The 24,676-nt window shown below is 35.1% G+C and overlaps 1 protein-coding gene and 2 long non-coding RNA genes across 6 annotated transcripts; 2 read left to right on the top strand and 1 right to left on the bottom strand.

The window, feature by feature from the left end:
• The first annotated feature begins 11,623 nt into the window (after positions 1 to 11,623).
• LOC104895840 (hypothetical protein) lies at positions 11,624 to 18,882 on the top strand. Of its 4 annotated transcripts, XM_010682466.4 has the most exons (5): positions 11,624 to 12,164; positions 12,895 to 13,027; positions 15,142 to 15,377; positions 15,507 to 16,308; positions 16,491 to 18,882. In XM_010682466.4, the coding sequence occupies exons 2-5, from the start codon at positions 13,012 to 13,014 to the stop codon at positions 18,533 to 18,535; spliced, it is 3,099 nt and encodes a 1,032-aa protein (XP_010680768.1). In that variant the 5' UTR covers positions 11,624 to 12,164; positions 12,895 to 13,011; the 3' UTR covers positions 18,536 to 18,882. The 4 variants fall into 4 exon arrangements, with proteins under 4 accessions (XP_010680768.1, XP_010680769.1, XP_048501822.1 ...); XM_010682467.4 differs by lacking the exon at positions 12,895 to 13,027 and having other exon boundaries at positions 11,627 to 12,164; XM_048645865.2 differs by lacking the exons at positions 11,624 to 12,164; positions 12,895 to 13,027 and adding an exon at positions 13,046 to 15,019.
• Positions 18,883 to 21,294: 2,412 nt separating this feature from the next.
• On the bottom strand, positions 21,295 to 24,093 carry LOC130592011 (uncharacterized). The gene is made up of 2 exons (XR_008970034.1): positions 23,967 to 24,093; positions 21,295 to 23,379 (listed from the first exon to the last, which is right to left on the bottom strand). It is a non-coding gene; the product is annotated as an uncharacterized LOC130592011 (long non-coding RNA).
• LOC125498195 (uncharacterized) lies at positions 23,886 to 24,676 on the top strand. The gene is made up of 2 exons (XR_007274975.1): positions 23,886 to 24,292; positions 24,421 to 24,676. It is a non-coding gene; the product is annotated as an uncharacterized LOC125498195 (long non-coding RNA).

Here is a 24,676-nt window from a genome sequence, read left to right as displayed (position 1 = left end):
GTTAGCTTCCAAGTCCTATTTTTTGATTGATATTTTTTTATAATCAAAATTACATAGGGACGTTTAGTATACTGCGGGAAATAAAAAGAAACTGAGAAAGAGAAATAGGGAATAAAAAAGATTGAGACAATTTCCTGGTCTATTTAGTTCATTTCCTAAAAGCTAAGTGAAGTGAAGTCCCACACAATTACCTTATTGCAACTGTTTGGTTCAAGGAAGAGGAATCAGACAAGCCCGTTTTGTACATATGTATAATACCTATTGTAAAATTAATAAGACACCTGCTTATTTAAAATACTATATCAAAAATGAATTCGAGGTGCGTTCTCTTTACCTTATTCAACCTGAAATTTGAACTAATTGAAACTTATTAGTTATTGTTGGGGTCAGAATATGGACCAATAATCAAAAGGTTTGGTATATGTTTAGCCCCCATTCTTCTAAGCTTGCCAAAGGGGAAGCACCTACTAATGGCTTTCCAAGGGTGCAACTCGAAGAAAGGGAACGACATAAACTCATGACCTAAGTCCTAAGCCCATGTTTGGCCCTCTCTTCCTTGCTATAAATACTCCCATGCCATGCTCATGCAACTATGCAAGTATGTTCATTAAGCATTCACAAAGAACCACTCAACTGATATAGTCACCAATTACCTTAAGCATTGGAGTGTGTTTCTTCGGGAAACCATCAAGACTAGTAAATCAAAGGTTATCATCCATCTAAGGAGATTCATCACATTGCTTTGTATACAACCCATCAACACTCTATCATCATCAACACCAACTCATCTACTCAACTAATTTGGACAAAATCATGTATTATTTGGACCTATTCTGTAAGATAAAATGATTAATTGGAACTAAATTAAACTTATATGAACTTGATAGAACTTGCTAAAACTTGTTAATACATATTAAAAAAAAAACTATCTTAAGTCAAGATTCTTGAAATTTATTTTCTAAAAAGAAAGATAAGGCACCTTGGACAAGAAGACTTAAGTGAATAAATGAGTCAAGCAAAATAGTGACACTAAAATGCAAGAAGAGGAACTAACCCAATATTTCTTCTGATTCCCAGCTTTGAGGAGTTCTAGAAATATACAACCAAAACGGCCTATAATTGTAACGTATAAGGTAGACACAACTTATATTTCTTCAATGTCATACACATCATTTCATTAATTGCGGGGTAACATTCCATCTCATATGTAATTGTAACATATAAAGTTGACACATTTTTAATTTAAAGGAAACTATGCGAAGATGAAAGAAAAAGAGATATGTAAAAAAAGTGGCTCATGTGATAGGAGAGAAAAACGAAATATATACTAAATTATATAAGGCAATATTGCAATCAATGTGGAATTTTCAAATAGAAAAAAGATGCAATTAATATAAAACAAGGGTAGTAATTAATTATACAATTTAAAAATTAGAAAAGTAAAAGAGTTGCCATAAAACAGAATAATGGTCATAAACGAAATTTGTAACTATAAAGAAAGGAGGAGTATGCAATTTGCATGTGTAAACCATATTAAATCATGGAAAAATTCACATAAATAATCTCAACTATGGTCGGTCTGTCAATATTAATCCCAACTAATGATTATTCTTGTATAATCCAGATTATTATGTCTTATCCACAATATTAGTCCTTAAACCTGGTTAACTTGTTATAACCGGTGATCGTGAACTAAGTTACATGTTTGCCTTTAATTAGGTGATCTCCCCCATTTAAAGCAGTTGAAACTAGTTGAAAGGAAAAAAGAAACCAGTTGCGAAAAATTAGAGAAGGAAGAAAGAAGATCGCAAGTGATTCTTCTTCAGTTGGATTACAATGCTTTCATCGTCTTCATGCTTTTGTGAAGGTTGTCAAGCGAGGAGAAAATGTAGGGAGACGATATTGGGGATGCCCTAAATTTCCACCGGTTAGTTTTTTAAATTATTCTTTTTTTTGTTGCAATTGATTTGATTATTTTAGGATTTTATATCTTTAAATTAATTTGTCTGTGGTGTAAATTTAATGGTACCTTGATGATGTGAATATGGTTGATGATGGAACTAGTAATGGTAGAGAAAAAGTTAATTGAGAAGTTAGAAGCAGAGAATACCATATTACATGAGAAAGTCGAGAAATTGAAGAAGAATTAAGAGTGAAATGTTGAAGGTGGAACTGATTGAAACAAGGTTCAAGAATGCAGCAATGAATGAAGAAATTGGTTTACACCCTAATTTTGTCTTGGGTTGTTTTGGCTTGTATGTTTTGTGGGAATTGACAATGAGTTCAATTTGTGTGCACTTTTTTGTTGGTTATTTTGGTCATTTAGGAAGTGGAATTTGTTAGACAAATATGTTAGGAAGGCAAAGTAGTAGTATTTATTAGCTCAATGAAGTGTATTTTTCGTTTAATAGAGTAAATAAAATATTCAGTTATTTCCAATCTTTGCAACTGTTGTTTTTTACAATCTTACACTTTAGCATAATTTTCAATCGACTTGTGCGTATAACACAACACTTGCAATCATAACTAGAGTAAGAGAAATCAAAATGAATTCATTAATCTGAAATAACCAATATAATTGAGCCAACAATATGCAGTGTTGTTTGACAAGTAAAAGTAAACCCAAAAAAGGTTGACTCAACACATCAGACCTAAACGATCTAAGGTTCAATTACAAACACAACAAGATTAAACCAAAATGAAGCCAAAATTCAGTGCAAAAGTAAAATGATCAAAGATTTGGTGATGAGTTAGGTTGGCTAGCAGGAGCATTTGTTGCTAATGTACTTCTTTGAGACAGTTGACTGGCTTGCACTTCACTATTGAAAGTAGTTGGATTTCCTTGTTCATCAAAGTAAACTCCTACACCCTTAACACCCCTCCCACTTATTCCACCTCTAACACCTCTCCCTCTAACAGTGCTGACCCCCCCCCCCTTCCCACCTCTGCCAGCTCTGTCACCTCTTACCCCTCTAAGAGCACTGGCCCCCCTCCCACCTCTGCCTATACTACTATTTTCACCCCTTCCATCCCTGGCACCACCTCCTTTGATCCCTCTACTCCTTCCTCTTATGATTGTTCTCCCATATCTTCCTAGTGCAGAATGTTCTGTTGTTTGTTAGTGATGTTGTGCTTGTGATGATTCAACTCCATCATTCCTGGACCCCCCCTTTTTTGGGCCTTACCCTAGGTCTCTTAGGTTTTGGCTCAACTACCTTGTCCTTGTCAGGACACCTTCTCTTATTATGCTCCTTTGATTTGCACACACTACAACTCATTTCTACACCATGTTTTGTCAACTTCCCCGACTTCTTGGGATCTTCAATGGGAGTTTTTCTTCTGTTCTTCCTTGGTCTTCTAGGACCTATCTTAATAGGATGAGGATTTAATGGCAGGTCCACCTTTGGCCAGTGTTTTTCTCCAACACATGGTGGGATTCAGGCTTCATAGTGTAGCACTCATGCACATAGGCTTTAGACTCCTCATGTTTGAAGAAAATAACAGCACAACCATGGCAACATGGCACACCAGTGATATCCCATTTCTTGCAAGTACAACTCCTTGCATCAACATCAACCTCCAAAGTGTCTAACCTGTGTGACACCTAGAACAAAGTGGATGTTGATGGCATTACAGAACACTCAGCAGCTCGTAGTTTCTCCTGTTCAGTTTAGCTTTAATCCTAGGGCACATAACATCTTTGTTTTTTCTTTTTCCATTTCTTCCTTCTTCACCACAATTCTTTGCATTAAAGCTGTCCTAATATCTTCAAGCATGAAGATTAAGTGCTTTGTTCTTGCATTTAGTATATAACCATTGAAAGTCTATGCCATATTATTCACTATGACATCACACTTAGGGAGTGTTTGGTTCACTAGGGGAAAAAACATAAAGGGCTGCGCAGGAAGGGCTGCACTTTTCGTAAAAGCGCAGCCCTACTAGTGAAGGGCTGCGCTTATTTAAAAAAGCGCAGCCCTACTAAGCAGAAGGGCTGCGCTTATTTAAAAAAGCGTAGCCCTTCATAGTAGGGCTGCGCTTTTTTAAATAAGCGCAGCCCTTCTGTAGGTAAGAAGGGCTGCGCTTTTTTAAAAAAGCGCAGCCCTTCCTGAAAAAATTTGAAATTTCGGAATCGCGGGCTTTGAAATATTGAGCGGGGATTCGTCAAATATATTATCTCTCATTCTCTCTCCTCTCTACGTCCCTCATTATTCCTTTCCTCCTTCTCTCTCATCCTCTCTTCTCTCTCATCCTCTCTTCTATCTCAAAACTCCCATAAACATTTGCGACAAAAACCTTGAAATGATTTGCACTAAACATGGCGACGGAGTCCGATTGCCTATTGTGATACCTTTTCGGAAGCGGAACGAGCCAACGAGTCAAACTCACACAGCTACGCCGTGACGTTTAGGCTTTTTAAGCCATCCGAGTTCGTTTAAGCCTCCAAATAGCCATTTTAAGTTTTTCCGAAATTTTTTTTTCCTTAAATTATGTATTTGGGTTTTGTTTTATGTATTTAAACATTATTAGGTTGTAGTTCTTGTATTTTCAGATCTATAATGTTCTTGTATACTTCTCTTTGTTTATATGTTTTGATTAATGTTCTTGTATACTTCTCTTTGTTTATATGTTTTGATTAATGTTCTTGTATACTTCTCTTTGTTTTGATTAATGTTCTTGTATACTTCTCTTTGTTTATTTTGATTAATGTTATTCTTGTATGCTTCTCTTTGTTTATTTTGATTAATGTTCTTGTATACTTCTCTTTCTATATAATTTCTTGTATTTTCATCTTTGTTTTGATTAATGTTCTTGTATACTTATTGTATACTTCTCTTTGTATATTAGTTTTTGTTCCTTTTTTTCATTTTCGTTTCATTCTTTTTATTGTTTTGGGTTTAGTATTTTCGTTTCGTTTCTCTTCTCTTCTGTTTAATTTCAGAAAATGTGAGATTATGAGTAAAAAAAAATGACAAAAAATTTTTTTTATTTTTTTATTTTTTTTTTGGTAGGAAGGGCTGCGCTAGTTAGGAAAAAGCGCAGCCCTTTAGCCCAGAAGGGCTGCGCTTTTTCTAACTAGCGCAGCCCTTCTGGGCTAGAAGGGCTGCGCTTTTTCCTAACTAGCGCAGCCCTTCTAGCTTAAGGGCTGCGCTTTTCTAGCGCAGCCCTACTTAAAAAGTGAAGGGCTGCTACTGAAAGGGCTGCTGTCAAAAAGCGCAGCCCTACATGCCTTTTTTAGCGCAGCCCTTCTTCATTTTTCCACTAGTGGTTCATATCATTTTGGTATGAGGTATGGGTTTAGAATGAGCAAAACCCATACCTAGTGTTTGTTTAATAATTTTATAGATTTAAAACCCATACGTCAAACCCATAAGGCATGGGGTTTAGAAACCCAAGGGGGGAGGTGGGTTTGGCTCATACCAATACCTCTAGGTATTAAATAGAAGAAAAAATTTATTCCCAAATAAAACCAAACACATGGTATTAGGTATCAAGTTCCAAACCTATACCACCTTGATTTCATTCATGATTCCAAACCCATACCACTATGTGAACCAAACGCCCCCTTAGTATTACTCCTTACAAATGCCCTGCAAAAGCACTTTCGATTATAAGCCTTGAATGATACAACTGCACTAGGATCAACCTTTTTCATCTCCTCTAATGCATCCTCATATTTCTCACTACTGTAAGCCTTTTGCAGCATTCAGAATAAAATCTTCATTTCATCTCCCCTAAAGTACCTATGCCAATGAGTAACATGTCTTGCACAAAGTCTATGCTCTGCCTGTGGCAAGACATTGTGCACAACATTCAACATGGCCTGCAATCTATAGTAACTAACATATTAATATCTAATAAGTAGTTACTAAAAGAAAACAAATAGAAGCATAGAAAGTTACTTGAGCTTCATTAGATACAATTGTAATGTCACTGCCATTAGTTTCACCAAGCACCTTCTTCAATTCATTGAAAAACCACAACCAAGAGTCTTTTGTTTCCCCTTCAACCACAACATAATACAAAGGATACATTTGGTCGTTTGCATCCCTACCTACATCCGCTAATAGTTGCCCTCCTAAAAAAGTCTGGAAGAAACACCCATCAACACAAAGGACCTTCCTACAACCCTGCATCCAACCTTGTTTTACCCCTTCAAAACACACAAAAACGTTTGAAATATAGGGGGTGTTGCTGAAGGATCAGCCACCAAGGTGAATACACTATTTGGGCTTGACTTTGTTAGAGCTGTTATATACCTGCCTCTATTGTTGTAGTGTTCTTTCATACTGTCATGAAGCTTCTTATGATCTTGATACTTCACCTTAGTATGCATAGTTCTTTTTACAATGATCTTGTAAGCCCTCCTGATTGTCTCATGGGTGTCTTTTGCTGGCCAATGTGGCCTTGACTTAAACATTTCAAGCAACTGCTCAGCCACCGACCTTGTCTTCATTTGCCTGTTGGACTCCATATTTTTGTTGCAAGTGTGCTCTAATGTGAGTGATTTAACCACAAAGCAAGATCTCTTGCTTCCCTAGCTTGTATATATTCTGAAAGGACATTAGGCATGCATTTTTCCCCAAGTCTTTGTTGCCTCTTCTTGTTGCTCACACTCCAGTATAAATTTTTGCCTTCAGCAATATCATACTTAACTACCGCGCTCCTAAACTTCTCCCTGTTCTCAAACCTTATACACATTGTCCATTGTAATGTATTGTAGTAAATGCTGTTGTCGACTACAAGTACTTTCACTTTTCTCTTCCTTACAATTATGTTGTCTTCCTAATCAGTGTCAGTGAGTATCTCTTCATCAGTGTCCTCATATTCACTCAAAGAGTCACTTGTCTCAGTGGCTTCACCATTACTCCCACCAATATGCATGTCTTGCTTGTCCTGCTAGCCTTCCCTCTTTAGCCTCTTTCTCAACCTGCTTGCAATATCTAAAGCCCTTGCATTCCATCCATTTAATGCTTCCCTTGTTCTCACATACTCTTCATCACTAGTTCCTCCATCTAACAAAGGCACACCCTCGTCTAAATTTTTATCAGATTCATCCTCAACACTCCTCTCCTCCTCACTGACATGTCTCTCTCCATTGTTACCTCCCTCAACTCCTTCTTGCTCTACCTCACTTAACCTGCCCTGTTCTACCTCTGGGTTAAATTCAGGATTAGTAGGGTCATAATCTTCAAAATTATAATCAAACCTAGACAAAAACTCATCCTAAGTAGGTACTTCATCAGTCCTTGGATCTATCAATCATATGCAAACCCGCCATCATGTTCTGCCTCAAGTGGTACTTCATTAGTCCTTGGACTGTGAATGTTATCTTGGATAATTTGTGAAGATAATTGAGTGACTTGGGTGATTTGTGGAGATTAAGTGTTTTGTGGTTCTTCAGAGGTGTTTTCTATGGGCTCATTCCTTTGTTGTGAATTTTCAATATTTTGGGAGAGGTTCAACAGTTGAGGAGCTTGGTTTTTTGCCCACCTCAAAAACCCTAGGTGTGAAATGGTCAAAAGTTGAGTCAATACCCTTTTTAGTAAAAGGTTCACTTGGTTGTTTGACTCTTTTTTTCCTTTCTTTTAATTTTGGGATGTATGGTTTTCTCCTTCCAACTGTCCCTTTAGGTGAATTTCTTATTTCACCCTCCCATAACACATGTATAACATCAGGAATGCCATGAATGACATAACAATAAATACACTACCCTGTTTTGTTTTTACATGGGAAATCAACTCTCTCACCTCCTCATCACTCTTAACCCTTATAAGTTCCACCTCAAGATCCTACTCCCCAGGAATCATATAGTGAACCTCAGCAATTTCATCATAATTTCCACATTTCTTAGCTAACTCAACTAATCAAAACCAACACATCAGATCAAAATCAATAGGAGAAGTCCTATATTTTCCAGCATAATATCGAAGAACACCATGCTTATCCTTATAACTAAAGAAACCCCCATGCCACATTAATAGTATTCATCCCTTAATCAAACAAAATAACAAAATAAAACTAAATCAATTGCAAAATTTGCTATTCACCATAGCCCTAAACCATAATCAACATAAAAAATTCAACTTTTCATCTCTGTAATAATAGATAAATTTGTTGAAGATGGAATTTCGAAATGCTAAAATTCATGCATATTACTAAGTATGAAAGAGAGGAATCAAAAAATTACCTTTTCGTTGTTCAAATACTAGACCAAAATTGCCTTGTCTGCTTCTAAAAATAGCTTCTTTAAATGTCGTTAATGGTGGCCGTATTTCTTCTCTTCCACGCAACTGTAGCAAAGTTGCAGTAATGGTGGGCTGTGGTAAATTAAAGGGTTTTACTTGTGTAGTTGGGGGTTTACTTTACTGAAGTCCATTTTAAAAAAAGATAAAATAAAAAAATTAAACTTTTGGAGGGAAATAGGGAGTTAAGGAACTCTTGTGACTTATTTAGCTGGTAACCAGGTTTAAGGAATAATATATTAATATTATGGATAAGACATACTAATTTAGATTATACCAGAATAATTATTAGTTGAGATCAATATTGACAGATCGGTCATAGTTGAGATTATTTATGTGAATTTTTCCTTAAATCATTATAACTAATATTAAGTCTTTGTCTTTCTACACAATTGCATTAAATTTTTTCTACTTAAATATATGCATAGAAAATTTGTCATAATACTTGAGAGGATATCATTAAATGTGACCTAAAGTATCTCACATCATAAGCTGGAAAATGTGACATTTCATTTGATTTTGCTTTTGATTCTTGAAAGAATTAGAGATCGTACAAATGTGTGGCTTGATTGAGCTGTAATTTTTTTGCCATGTGATTGCACATTAAAATTTAGGTTTATCAAGGTACAATGCTCACAATCCAGATCTTTGTTGTTTAAGAAGAGGGAATATCGCCATCAAAAATACATTTTATTTTAAAGGACATCGGAACAGGGATAGAAAGAAAAGGGAAGAGTTAAGTACTGAATTTTACGTTACTGATGAAACAATCTATAGGGTATTTTTTTTTTATTCCATATCTTCAATAATCAAGATGTTTTGACTTTCGCTTTCTTTATTTTTATCATATAAGTCAAGGAAAAAGTTATGGTATTTCCTCTTGAAAAAAGGTTTTCTTATTTCTTTCCTCATTTACAAACATGGGTAGTAAGCAAATGTCTACATCACCAAAAAGAAACACATAAAAATGTGTAAAAAGAGGAAACTCACAATTAAAAATATAAATCGATGACTAATTAAATTTCAAACAATTATAAAAGCAAATATTTACTAAGATTTTTACTATATAAACTCTCAGTTGTAATAACAAATTCAAATAACATGCATTAACAAACCATACAAAAATTAAGGAGCTTAGAGAATAATATTCATCTTATTTTTATTTTTTGGGACTTACTCCCTCCGTTTCTTAAAGATCTTCCCTCTTTCCGTTTAAGGGTGTTTCCAAAAGATCTTCCATCTTTTGCTTTATTCCTTATTTGGCAAAACAAATTTCCCTATTTACCCTCTCATGTCGCTATCATATGGTCCACCATTACATTATTAATTCAATTTTACTCCCTTTCTCTCTCCTACTTTAACCCCTTTTTATTTGTTTATTTATCTTAACCCCTTTCTCTCTCCTACTTTACTCACACCATGCCCCATACAACTTGATTTTCCTTGGTATCTGTAGGAACAGTAAGTGGGACGATCTTTAGGAAACGGAGGGAGTATAATCAATTGGGATAATATATAATTAAAGAGATAAACATTCATCATTAGTTAATATCAATTTATAATTTTTTTCATTGAAACACTATTCACCATAGTATGCCTAAAAACCTCAATCACCCAGTGAAATCAAACTGAGCTACTACTCATAAAATAAACCTATAAAATATATATTTTTAAACAAATAAATACATAATATACAACCTAGATCATTGTTTAAAAGGAGAGTTGTTTAATTATCTATCAAATACAAGATAACATATCATACCTCGACATAATCCTTTATGGAAAATATAACTCTTTACACTACAACAATGCAAATAAAAAATCATAACGCTCATCATTATTTACCATAAATATTACACATTTATACTCTTAAGTTAGTTTTTTAACAATTTTTCATGTTACTATTAACATTAATATATTATCGCACGCATCACGTGCATATAGTGCTAGTATGCTATGTTTGATCAAATATTTGTATAGCGACATAAACTAAGGTAAGGACAGAGTCGTAAAATGGAGGAGAGAATACGTGAAACTGAATCTATTTTGTTTATTTAAATTGGATTATTGACATATAATACGTAGGTCTAACAAGTGGCGGTAGGATAAAGTGAAAAGATAACGAAAATCTACCAAATATAGAACAAAGAAAAAGTAGGAAAATTTATATGAATTGGAGTTAAAAGGAAACGTAGGAAGAACTTTAAAAATAATAATTTATAAAATTTATTTGATAGATAATAAAAATATTAATAGTCAAAATTATTTATTAGCAAATATAAAAGTCAAAAAATGCAACTAAAAAACCTTGAGGAAATATTAGTTTACATTTATTATATAACGTATGATTTAGTCTAGGTTTAGATTTTTGTTTCTTATGATTAAAATATAAAATAAGAAAATGATTCATATAAGAAGTTTAAAAATGAGAATATTGAGTAATAACTTCTGATTTTTCATTAAAAAAACACTTATCATAAAAAATACCAATAAATGCACAACTTGACATAAAATTATAAACTAATATTACCATTTTCAAAAGTATATTGATTTTTATTCCTAATCTTTAAAGTCGTATACTCCCTCCGTCCTTTATTAGTTTACCCCTTTTGACTTTTCACATTTATCGATGTAAAACTTTGAGTAATAATATCTCTAGTTATGTATTTGTAAAAATTATAAAAATTTAATATTCTAAAACTACATATTGAGACGAATCAAACAATATCACACATGATTATATTTTCCTTACATATAAAGTACAAATAACGGTCAAAGTAATAAAGATGAATAGTGTTATAAGTCAAAGTGGGTAAATTAATAAAGGACGGAGATATTATATCATTAATTCTTTATAATGATAGAAATATCTTTTACTTCAATCCAAATTCTAAAGGTTAAAAAGTATGTAATTCAGGGAGACATCAAATCAATAGCAACGGCTTTTGAACATTTCATACAGGACACCAAAATTTAGCTAAAGATAATTAAGATCAACTAATATTTTATTACTATTATTAGTACTGATAATGTTTATGAGCACTAGTTGCATTTCATACAGTTTGTTGTGTTGTTGCAGTACTGGAGGCGTGTTGGGTGTACAGTACAAGTGTCATTATTAAATTTTCTACATTAAAAAGACTAAATCTTTTTCTAAGTTGTTGATAATGATAAATTATATCTTTTTAAATTAAAAAAAGAATTAATTTATCAGCATCATACCAAATGCTACGAAAGTGGAGAGAATCTAGAAATACCCCCAATTTAATTTTCATTTCCGCAAAAACCCAAAAAAAAGTAAATATTTTTCTCCTAGAAAAAAGCTACTAATTAAGTGAGAGAAAGTAGAGAGAGAAAGAAGTAATAGGAAAAAAAAAAGCAGAGAATAAAAAGAGACCGGATGTTGACAAATTTCATGTCACTGTTCTTAGAAGGTCGTTTGTTTGTGTGAAGATTTCTTATCTGGGATCTCTCTCATTCTCTCTCTTAAAAGAAAAATAAAATCGTTTCTCTCTCTACTTTCTCTCTCTTCCATAGTTTCAGACAGTGGCCCATCAGATCGAAAATCTTCATCTTTTTCCATCTCTTACTCGATGACGATCTAATAAGCTCTTCCCTCAATGGTGTTAGAAAAACACCCACTTGTTTATTTTATTTTTTTCTAAATATATTTATTTTATTTTTACTATTTTTCTAACTAAGGGTTTATATTTTAAAGTAAAAATCTTTTCTTGAAACTCATTTGTAAAGTTCATTCCTTTTTCAGTCTCTGAGGACTGAATTCTCATGATGGGACTTTGGGGGACTTTTATTTTCTTTAATAATCTTCCTTATTGAATGATTGAATCCTTAGGCAAGACTCTTTTGGAGAGAGAAGCAGTTTAGATAGAGAGAGAGTGATTGGAGGATGTGGGTCTAAAGGTAATATCTTTATTCTACTATTTACCTAAAATTAGATTTGTGGGTTTCTGATTTCTGGGTTATTCTGATCATTTTGGTACTATGTTGTTAGTCTTTAATTGATTCTTTGCTCTTTTCTATAATTGGGTCTTGTTTAATTTAATAGTTGCTTTTGATTGTTTAGAAAGTTTGCATTTTTGTGTAATTCTGTGCTGAAATCCCCAGTTTTTCTCATTCATATTTGCTTGGATTTGGGTTTGGGAATTGCATTTAATTTTAAATTGTTGGGTGTATATCTATTGGGGATCTATTGCCTCATTATTTTTTCTTGAATTGATATTTCCTTATCAATAAGTATTGAAAATTATACTGCTTTTTTCTTGTTGAAAAGAGTAGGGTTTTGACAACCCATGTCTAAATTTTTGCCTTTCTTCTAGCTTCTTGTTGAGAAGAGTAGGGTTCTGTTTATCTTTATGGGTTACTCTTCTTAATGTTCTTTGGAAGTGTGATACATATTAAATGGGATAATCTTAACATCTTCTGATTGATTATTGATTGAAGGGCTTATCTAATGAGTTATAGGTCTAATCCATGAAAGTTAAAGAGATTAAACCAAGCTAAATAGGGTAATTTGGCATTTTGGGCATTTACTTAGAGCGCTAATGCTGCTTTTGTTAAATTGACCCTGTCTTCTAAACTTCATAGCTCTTCCAAGGTTGCATTTAAGATTCTATCAATTTCTGTTACTTAGATGATGCTTCGCGACAAATTGGAGAATCATTCAACTTATTGCTGTGGAATTTTATTCGAGTATGTGGGAAAGTGATTTGGATTTCAAGTGGTGCTGATATTATAGTACCATACTACAATGTTACTATCTCCAGGTGGGAATTTGTTAACTGAAATTGATCTGTTCTGTTGATTGATTGTCTGGAGGACAGTGTTGGTTAGCAGAGTTGTTCTCCGTGGGTAGTGGCCTCTAGAGGCTTATGATGACATATGGGACTATTGGCCTCCCTGGTAGTGTTTTGAGCTTATCACATGCATTTGCGTATTTTCTTGAATAGAGGGATAACTCTTGGGATATAGTGGTATTGGACTGCTCTATATTTTGGGTGAGGGACAACTTTAGGAATCTGCTTTGCTGGGATATCTTACGAATAGTACTGTTTGAATTTTCAAAGCATGCCACTGAAATGTAATACACATTGTTGCATGGTTACCGTTGTTTGGTAATCTATCGACTGCAAGTAGGCTTTTTTATTAATAGTGTACTGCCTTTTCAAAAGTTTCATTTTAGAGCCACACTTGTGAGATTTATAAACTTGTACTGCTATACATATATGTATAGTTTTCTTAGTGTCAAGTTCATTCTCTGCTTCTCTTTATCGTAATTAAACTGGTTTACTGGAGGCTTTTCCCAGGGAAAGCTATTCTTATAATGTGGCAGATAATTCAATATCTCATTAGTCATAAACATGTGTTTCATTTTATGGAATAAAATCTGGATACAGCTGCAGGATTTCTTTTTTGGTTCATTTGGGGAGGGCGTGGTCTGCTGGTAGTCAAACAACATGGTAATATAGACAATGAGGATTGTTAGATTTGGTTGCTGTTGTTTCTCTCTGATCCTTGAAGAGAATGGGAATGGAACTAATGCAACATTTTTATAGGGCTTAAGTAGAGATGAAGTAGTAGATTGACTTAGATCACAAAGCAAGAAATGTTTGAGGGATACTTTCTTTTAATGGGAATGAGTCCTGCCAATCTGCTATAGAAGGTAAATTCAATAAACAGGAAAAGAAACGATGTTTGTATGGTGATGGTTCATAGATCTTAGATTACAAGTCCCAATCTAGAAATGTTCAAAATTTTCAACTGGTATTATCCCCCCCGGGGGGGGGGGGGGGGGGAGGTATGGCTGAATAGCCGTGTGCTCAATGTGGGGAATTTTCATGCACTTTCCTTTTCTACTCTGGGCCCCTCGATATGTTCAAAATGTCAGAGTATATTGTTTCGCAGAGAAACCTATCTGATTCTCCTTGTTAGCGACCTTTTCATCCTGGTGCGAGTATTGCCTTCTATGATTCTCAAGTTATATTCTGCTTTATGATGATAGATATGACACGTAAATCTTTCTTTTGACTTTAAGGCTGAATATAACTTGTAGTCATTATCAGGGTGTCCTATTGGCTTAACATAACCTAATTTTCTCCTATTGACATGGGAATTGGGAGATGCTTGTCCAGATAGAATGTGATCCCCAGTTGCGACCTAACCCCCATGGAATATGTATCTCATCTAGAGTTGGCAATTTGCGTCAATGGATCAAGTTCGGGTTTGATTTTGGGCTAAGCTCAAAATATGTTAATATTAATTTAAAAGTAGATAATTTTACAAAATATGGTATATGTGTCGGATCGGGTGGATTTTAGGGTGTTCAGGTGCAGTTGGAGTCGAGTTTGGGTTTCTTTTTATAACATTAGCTCGGGTTATTGGTCTTGTCAGAAATTGCCCGCTCTAATTTATCATTGAGCTGTATGTATATACTCTAATATCTCATCTCTTCTTGACCTGAGAGGCTCGGACGATGCAACGTCAGATGCCATGGTTGTTTGGATTCATGAGGTTCTTTACTGAAGTTCTATATTCCTGAGGTTGCTTAGGGTCAAACAAGTTGGCATATGATGTTGGATAGTGAGCTGTTAATCTCTGCAAAGATGTCTATGTTTGTATCAATTATGTGAGCTACATGACGTGTAAACTGTTGCAAGAGGATCCTTATGGGGATTTCGGGACTATTTACTGGTGGGTATGCAGGAGGCATTGCTTAGAAGAATACAAGTTTCTGTTGTTTTATTACCCTTCTCCAATCAGTAGGTGTGGATTGGTTTATTACTTTATTGATATGTCTGTGGGAGTCCATGTTTGCTGCTGTGTTCAAGTGTAATCTGATGGTGCCTATTTCTTACTCGAATTATTTTGCCTTAATTTGCAGGAATGGGAACAAAGGTGCAGACTGAGAATTACTTGCCTGCACATTACTCAATGAAGGACCTTAATTGTGAATCTAATGGTGCTAGTTGGCCTTCTTGTTTCGGCGAGAATAATTTATCCAACGGACAATTCTATTATGGTTTTCTGCCTAGGACTGTTGCTGATACACAGACAGGATATGAGAAAGATCTTGTAAAGCAAACAATGATTGAGCATGAAGCCATATTTAAGAATCAGGTACGTAGGCTACACATTTCGGTTATTTGAGTTTGACCTAATAACTTATGCTGGAATTGACGGAATAATAAAAGGTTTGAGTCCGAAATTTACTTCACAAAGATCCTACCATTCAAATGTATCTTATAGGTCTATGAACTACATCGACTATACAGAGTACAAAGAGATCTGATGGATGAGTTCAGGAGGAAAGAACAAATTAAACGGCGAATTCCCTATGAAACATCATCTTCTTCAAGCCCTGTACCATCCCAATTGCAATATGAGGATGTGCAAAGATGGAATGGTCCAACTTTCCCGTTGTCAAACTCAGTTTGTGGTAGACCTCTCATTTCAGTTCCCGATGCTGTTCACTCTTCACCATATTCTGCTAAAGGAAAGAGCATACAAGCTGGGCCAAGTACATTGCCGAATTGCTATAGTCCAAAGAACTCCGAGTCAGAGTCCAGACCCACAAAACTTAGAAGACGAATGCTTGATCTGCAACTCCCAGCTGACGAGTATATTGACACAGATGAAGTGGAGCAATCCAATGATGTCAAGGATTCTGATAATATAAGCCCATCCCCTGATAAAAATAGAAAGTTTGCAACAGGGAATGGCAAACTATCTATGGTCTATCCTGGAAAAACTGAATGTCAGGGAGATGCTTCAAGATCTGATCTTCATGTCAGTAAATCTAGGGCTCTGGCAGACTTGAATGAGCCTCTACATGTGGAAGAAGCAACCTCTGTCTCATCTGTTGACTTCTTGCACTGTGGTGGCAGTCGCCGTGACGTTCAGTTCGGGGATCTTTCTACAAAATTTTTGAGTTCATCTAAGGATGTTCCTCAGAACCCCAAAAATGGCTGCATGAATGGGACTTTGAATAATGTCAGCTTTGAAAATAAAGCTAATGGCCCTGACTGGTTCAGCTATGCATTAGAATCAGGTAATAATGGACTCAATTTTCATTTCTAGAATGTGGTTCCCCTGCATTCAGTATACATGATTTTTAGTACAACTTCAATTTTAGTGGTTAATTCTTGTCTCTTTTTGGTTGACTTTTTCGTTTAGTATAACTAGATAGTTGTGCCTGCTGTTGATCATTATATCTCCGTGTTTAAATTATAGAACATAAAGGCAGTATGAGATCCATCAATCAAGGAATCTGTCCAGTAAAGATGCCTGTGCCATCTCAGCCAGTGCATATACTTCTTGATCAAGCTTGTCAACCTCCGGCTTTTCTGACCGGTGATGTCAAGGGAAGTCCATGGAAAGCAAAATCTGGTAGTAATGTTGAAAAGTCTGAGAGAGGTTATTCTCTGTCCAGCTACAATGTTCCTGGATCAGTTGCTTCTCATCTTCCAAATCAACCTGGATATTTTCATCCCTCTGATTTAAACAAGTCATGGGATCAATGTGCCTCAGCTTGGGGGAAACCCGGAAGCTTCCTTAGCCAAAAGCCCATATCAGTGCAAGCAAGTCCATATCTAACTTCTTCTTCCTTGAGCAAGAGTCCTCAATCGTCCGCCCAGAGCAATGACTTGTTTGGTAATAATAAGTGGAATCTAAATAGCAGCCCTTCAGCTTTGGGAAGTGAAATGCCTGTGAGAAATGGGTTTTATGAAGGTTCATCATATGCTTTTAAAGGCATTGATTATGTAAATAACAATTACATTGATAAAAAGGTGCCTTGCTCCAGTATCCACCACTTCAGATCTTCAAGTTGTACTGATATGAATCCCGTTAAAGATATGAACTTGAATGTGGCACTTCCAAATGGTGTGTCTGACGATCATTTTAACCAGCAAAGTGGTAGGAACATAGACAAGAATCACAAGTCGGAGGATCCTCTAGCTGTTTTGCCGTGGCTTAGAGGAAAGGGTACTTGCAATGACGAGGCGGAGAAATCAAGGAAAGCTCTCAACTCACTGGAACCAGATCTTTCTCGATGGGGTTCTTCAGCTGCATTAAATTCATGTGAGGGTGATGCTAAAGCGAAGATAGCTGATGGTAGCAGAAAAATTCTTGGGGTAGCCATTTTTGAAAACCCTCCAACACCGAAGAAAGAGATCTCAAAACCTTTAGTTACTCACAATTGTTCAGTAAACAAGGAGAGTGCAACTAGTGGAAGAAAAGGTGGTTTTGATATGAATGTACCTTGTGAGCTTTCAGATGAGGAAGAAGTTGTGGTTGTAGAGGCAAAGATTAAAACTGAATTTGCTACTCCGAGACATTATTTTGATCTCAATTCATGCTTAACCGAGGAGGAAATTCCATGTGAAATCTCTTATGCAGAGAAGAGAACCTCTGTAAGGGTTGGTACTGGTATAGATTTGGAAGCCCCCTTCATTCTTGAAGACGAGGAGGTTGAAGATTGTTTAATAAAGGAGACACAGAAAGAGGCGGAGCTACCCCAACATAATGCTGATGATGGAGAGAACAAACTTGCCGAGTCAGCAGCAGCGGCAATTGTTACCATGTCATCATTTGTTAACCTAGAACAATCTGAGGAAGCAACTTGTCTTCAAATAGAAACTGACATGGATGATCCCCTTCAGTGGTTTGTTGATATTGCTTGTTGTAATGGAGATAATGTTGAAAATGGGGATTGGTTACCTGAAGGTTTGGATGATTTCGAATTGATGACTTTGAGACAGAAAGAGTGCAATGAAGAGGAGTACTTTCCTAAACCGAGCTTTCCCGAAATTCCAAATGTTGAAGAAAAAGGGACATGCCTCTTAACTAGTACTAGAACACGAAAAGGACATGGTCGTCGAGGAAGACAAAGAAGGGACTTTCAGAGAGACATTCTGCCGGGCCTTACATCACTTTCTAGGCACGAAGTAACTGAAGATCTTCAGATGTTTGGAGGCCTAATGAGAGCTACAGGTCATCCTTGGCATTCTGGGCCAAATCGCAGGAATGCTACTAGAAATGGTTGCGGTAGAGGCAGGCGACGAGCTGTTGTAGCAGCCGCCCCTGCACCAGCAAGCACAGTATGTGCTCTTCCATTGAAGCAACAACAGCAGCAGCAGCAGCAGCTACAGAATAACAATACAGAGGTGGGTTTGGAGGATAGAAGCCTAACGGGATGGGGAAAGACAACTAGACGTCCCCGAAGACAAAGGTACCCTGCAGGTAATCCTGCCCCTCCTCCTGTACCTTTGACCTAATTTATTTGGTGGAGATTTATGTATCGACGAACATATAGAGGGACAATACTGGAGTAGAGTTGTTCGTTAAGGCGTCTGAAACTGAGCTTTTCCTTTTTCCTTCTTTTTTTCTAGTGAAAAAGGGGATTGTCTTTGTACATGTTCTGTAGCCCAAAATTTGGGTCCCCTTTAATTATGTGGCTTTGCAACCAACTTTGTATTGTTTCATGAATAATGTTGCATGGGTTTCTTGTCCTAGCTTATGTGCATGAGCTAATGAACTAAAGCAGAATATGCACCGGTGTGCTTGTCATCAAATGTTAAGGCAGTGTTATGCTGTATGATACTATTGATTTCCGCTTGTTTCAGACGCGGCTGGTTAGACAATCGCATGACTGCACCATGTCAACCACTCTTGGAAAACAAATTTCATGACTGCAGTTTGAGACAATTTGCGCCTGACTCTTGTTAATTGTTATGCTTTGTTATATTTTGGTGTATAGGGATCCACGAAGGAATGATATAAACGGGATTTCAATCACATGTCTTGTGTATCATCTCCTAGTAGACTTGTCCCAAGTAAAACCCAATAAAAATGACAAAAGATCTAGAAGGCCTGCTAGTTTTACTTGACTGACCTGAACTGGGTCTGCTACGTATGATGTAAATTTGCTCTTAATTCGAAATCCAGTCCAGAAAATGGCAAGTGAAAATCTCCAACCGCCACAAAAAGTTAGTACAAAAAACGCTTTAAATCTGGAAAATTGCATCCATCGATTCGACCCTTGTTTGACAGGTTCACTCCATTACTTAACCAACTAAGTTACACAAAATGTATTATTATTTTTAAGTAAAAACAATTAATTAATAAACAATTATACAATATCTACAAGAGACATTGAATATAACAAATTGAAACAAATAACGGATTCTTTCACCAAACTACTTATCATTGAGTAGATCATGGATTGTGGGAGACTTTTGGAACATATCGCTGTCGTATATAGCTCTCTCGGAGTAAAGGAGTGACGATCTGACAATATGTTGTAGCCATCATGATGATTTTATCTGATTTATTTGAATGTATGTGAAAAATTGAAAATGGTTGTGATCAGCTATATAAGTCTAGGACATATTATAACATTGCTGAGGCCGAATGAGTCACTGAGGGTTTATATGCTTTGAGATGTTGTCAAGTGTCAAATACCTTCATAAATGTTGTATTCCTTTTGCCAAAAAAAAATAAAGAATGAAAAATTAGAATATAAAAACAAGAATAGGAAAATAAGAATTTGTAAAGGTCTTATGAGTCTAAAGCATAAACTTTAAATGGGGCCATCTGTTGCCACTGTGGTAATTGCTATCTTCTGAACGCTACTCACCGGTTGAAATCTTGGTGTCTAATAAGCGTAACAACATATGGTTTTGAATTTTGATGAATAGAAACACAAGCAAAATCAAGAAGCTTGGGAATTAAATGACCTAATTGCTAAAGTATTTGGGTAGTTGTACCAAAAATTGGAACGAAACCCTTCAATATAAAACTTCTATGGACATTTGATAACAATGGGGTAGGACAGTAGGGGTTTGAATAGACTCGAACATGTTATATGTATTCGTAATCAACTCAAACTCTATGCAATATCTACACGGTTTAGCGAATTTAGGGTAGGCTTTGGGTATAATAAAAAAGAACGAAGTTGGCCACTACTTTACTTTTTATTGGCACCATAATAAAAAAAAATTCTCCATAAACTACTTCTAGTATTTAAGTGTCCAAAACAAGGTGAAGGATACTTCCTATATTTAAGTGTCCAAAACAAGGTGAAAGATTTGATGGATTTAGAAAGTGCTAATGCTTTGATCTTTTTGCCAAATTTTGAAAAAAGAAAAAAAAAAAAATCAACAATAAGCAAAGAGTTAATTTGCTTAATAGTTTATTTGATCATAAGGTAGAAAATTTAAGGAAATCACTAATTTAAAAAGGTATTCTTGTTATGTGGTTGTAGTAAACATACTTTATATTACGCTTTTTTTTAATTTCTACGTAATATCCTTAAACTTTTAAATATAATGAACAATAGCATCTATTGCGATATACACGTGCTATTCTTTTTTGTTTGTTTATTGCTAGAAATGTTTATAACCATTTTAAAGTACACTTAACCATACCTCAACACTTTGGTAGTAAGGGTGGTGGTAGGGAACAATTATTTTAGGGTCTTTTGGTATAAAAAAAATTGATGAAAAATTAAGGGCTATCAAATTTAAGATTATTTGGAAATTTTGTCAAATTTAGGTATTATTTATGTTTATGGCCCAATATTTGGTTATTCTACTTGACAAATTTAGGTATTATTTATGAAATACCAACTATTGAATGAACAATTGCAATTCTAGATTGAATATTTTCGACTAATTCCAAAATTCAGTATGTTTACGAATTTCCAAAATTCAAAATTGCCGCTCATTGTCAAAATTCAAATATTTTTCAAATTTACTATTGTTCATTCCTCATTTCATTTACATACGATGATTCAAAAATTGTAAGTTTGTTCATCCAAGTTCTTCAAATTGTTCTTTCAAATTACTTATATGTTCATTGTGATGAAATATTTATGTTATCATTATTATTCTTTGTAATGTACAAATATGATTCTGCGAACAACATACTATCTATAATGAATAATCCAACTTAAGAGTTATATAATTATAAAAAAAAACTAAGTAATTACAAAAGATGGTTAATTCAAAATGTAGTATGTACCCAAATGTAGAAATACAAGCAAAATAATAAAATATATAACATATGAATACCAGGGTTTTACAAAAGAACATGTTTTTTTTATCCATATAAGCCACAGAGGCGGTACAAAGAAGGGGGGGATTCGAACTTGTGACCTATTGTTCACAGCACCTCAACCTTAACCACTAGGCTGAAACATCCTTGGTACTTTTTAATTAAACACTATTGATTTTATTAAGAAGATTTTTGTGCTTCTAAGCTTCCTTCCATTTCCGATTGATTTGATTTGTGAGATCTCGACACCGTAACGTATCATTAGTTGTCTAAACTAGTGGATTGAACTGATACGAGAAAGGAAAGAGCAGTGGTTAACTAAAACAAATTTATTCAAGTTTATAATACAATTAACATAATCTTTCAAAGATACAACCAACACATTCTAAGAATAGAATGAACATGCTCCCACACACAATAAATATATGACCAAATATAACGAGCATGTGACTAATTAAAATGAACATGTTAGTAATACAATGAACATCAGCCTTAAAATATGTACCTTGTATTTGTAAATAGTATAATAAACATCACATAATCATACAAAGTTTGAACAAATATCACACATTTATAGACAAATATATGATAATCAACCCATCATTAATTCCTATCATTTCATTGAATCTAGGAAAAAATCACAAAAGGGGACCCAACTATTACCCATTTTATTTTATAAGTCCCAACTATTTATTGTTACCTGCAAGTCCCAAGTTTACCATATTGTAATTTTCATAGGTCTCGAGTTATGTATAACCTGTTTAGAAGGTAAGATTTTAAACATTTACCATCTTCGAACACTTTAAGCAAGTGATAAAGATCTATAAATTGGGACCAACATTTGAAAATATTATCTTCTAAACCGGTTATAAGTTACTCAGGACTAAAGATGGCCAACAGTGCGGGTCAATCCAGCCCATCCAGCCCACCTCGTGGGTCGTGTGGGCCGGGCCCACAAAAAGCCCGGTACAGCCCAGCTCGAACCGTGAGATTGGTGGGTGGGTCGTGGGCCAGATTTCTTGAGCTCAGCTCACTAAAGTCAGCTACTAAAACCGCCCAGCTCGGACCACAAAACCGGTCCAGTCCGGCCCATGAACTGGACTAGCCCAGTCCAAGTAAATATTGAACCAAATTGTGTATATTTTAATCAAATTACATTTATTTTAAACAAATTGCATATATTATAATTCAATCAAATTTCAAAATAATAGAATTATTCATTAATATTAATAATTGCATATATTTTAATTCATTTTAAAGATTTTATGTAACAATAATGAATAATTTCAATGATTAAATAATTTTGAAAAATAAATTCTCATGCCGGCCCGCCAGCTCGGTCCAACCCACTAGACCCACGAACTGCCAGAGCTGCTTCCTGAACCGTGAAAATCGGTAACAGACCAGTGTGGGTCAAGATTTTTCAGCCCGCGAACCAGCCCGCCCAACCCATGAATTTCACGGTCCGGTCTTGGGCCTTGAAATCTTAGCCCAGCCCGCCTAGCCTGCACCAATGGCCATCACTACTCAGAACTTATGAAAATCACAAGATAGTAAACTTGGGATCTGTAGGGAATAATCCATAGTTGGGACTTAAAAACGAAAATGGGTAATATATAGTTGATTCATGTCTTGTGAATATTTCCTTGAATATATTACAAACACATAATGAACATATGACTGAAATGCAATAAACATCTGACCAACATGTGTTTCAGTGAACATGTGATAACAAGACAATGAACATATGTCATAATTCATGTTATTAATGCAATTAATATATGTCAAACACACAATTAAGATATGAACAATTGTACCTAACATCTGAACGAAAACATAATAACCATATGGCTAAATATAATAAATATATGACCAACACGAAGCAATGACTATATTATAATAATACAATGAACATATACTTACAGTACAATGAACAATACCTGGTTTTTTTCTAGATGTCGGTCTTGTTCATCTCTTTTATTTATTGGGCTTTCTCATTTGTTCATTGGGACATCAATTGCAAGTTTGTTTTCATTTTTTTCACAAACCACTATCAAGATCTTCACTAGAAAAAAAGGAAAAAAAAAAAAAGAAGTGATAATACAAAATGTAAAAAAATGTCATATTTTCTTATAAAATGTATAGATCTAATACTTTATATTATCGATTTCGCTTTGCAACTCGTTGTGTTCATCTTCATGTACGAAAATTGTGCAAAAAAATAAAGAATTTGAAGAGTTTGATGAGAGAGGTTAGAGAGAAATTAGAGAGATGTTGGAGGATTTGGGGAGAATAAAGAGAAAGTATTTAAAAATTTGTGTGGAAAAATGAAATTAATTAATTTAAAAAATAGGTTTTATGTTTTTCGGTATTCATTGGAGATCAACAAATGTATGTTCATTTCGTCCATTTTTGGTTTAATGAATATGCGTTTTGACTCATGCACACCTTCCTCTACATACGCCCGTGCGCACAATTGACGGATTGCGTTTTGCCGACGTAGACTAGATTTGTATTTGATTTTGCATTTCAAAGTAGTTTTGTAATTTTCGATATATGTATGAGGTTCACATTTTGAACAATTGTTTGATGTTGATTAGTTGCTAATGGAGAAGATTTGAGAGCACAAAGAGTAACCTCATTAATTCATACCTATAATTCCATTTAGTGAAAGTATTGGGTCAGACCGTCTGACCATTGCTTGCTGTTAGACGGGCTGAGCCCAAAACTCAAACGCCGACGCTGATGAGAGGAAAGTTCAGATTGGGCTTTGTTAACGCAACCCAATACCACATGCGTCTTAGATCGAAACCCAATTGCAGCAGAACCTTGCTTCACTGCCTCCATGGCGTATTCTACCTGAAACAGTCGTCGTGCGGGACTTCGAAACACAAAAAAAAAACCATAATATTCCTCGAAATCATCAAAACACATCCTCGTGATGGATGTTTCTTAGATGATCATCATAATATGTCAAGGTATTCTGGCATATTACTGCTAACTCAATGTTCTGGCCTTCTGAGTCTTAATCATATTGGCCTAAACATAGTTACCATGTTTACCATATCTGGGCTTGATATTACTTTTCTGCTTTCTTTTTGTCCAGTATTTCCTGGACCTCGACGATTTGTCAACATTCTTTCATCAGAATCAAGCAAAACTTTGCTTCCGAAGCAGGTTGTGGAGGATTTGAAAGTCAAGGTATTTGTGTTTTTGGGAAGTTGTTCGTATTTCGATTTTTTTAGATTACATCGTAAGTATTCATATTTTAAATGTACAGATATAATGACTCAGCTGTGACATTGTAACTGAATGATTTAGTTACTTTCATTTCGAAAAAAATTACTTTCATTTAGACCTAA

Source organism: Beta vulgaris, chromosome 6 (assembly GCF_026745355.1).
Source record: "Beta vulgaris subsp. vulgaris cultivar EL10 chromosome 6, EL10.2, whole genome shotgun sequence".
NCBI lineage: Eukaryota > Viridiplantae > Streptophyta > Magnoliopsida > Caryophyllales > Amaranthaceae > Beta > Beta vulgaris.
The sequence above is the reverse complement of the archived record's forward strand: the minus strand, read 5'-3'. Positions and strand labels throughout refer to the sequence as shown.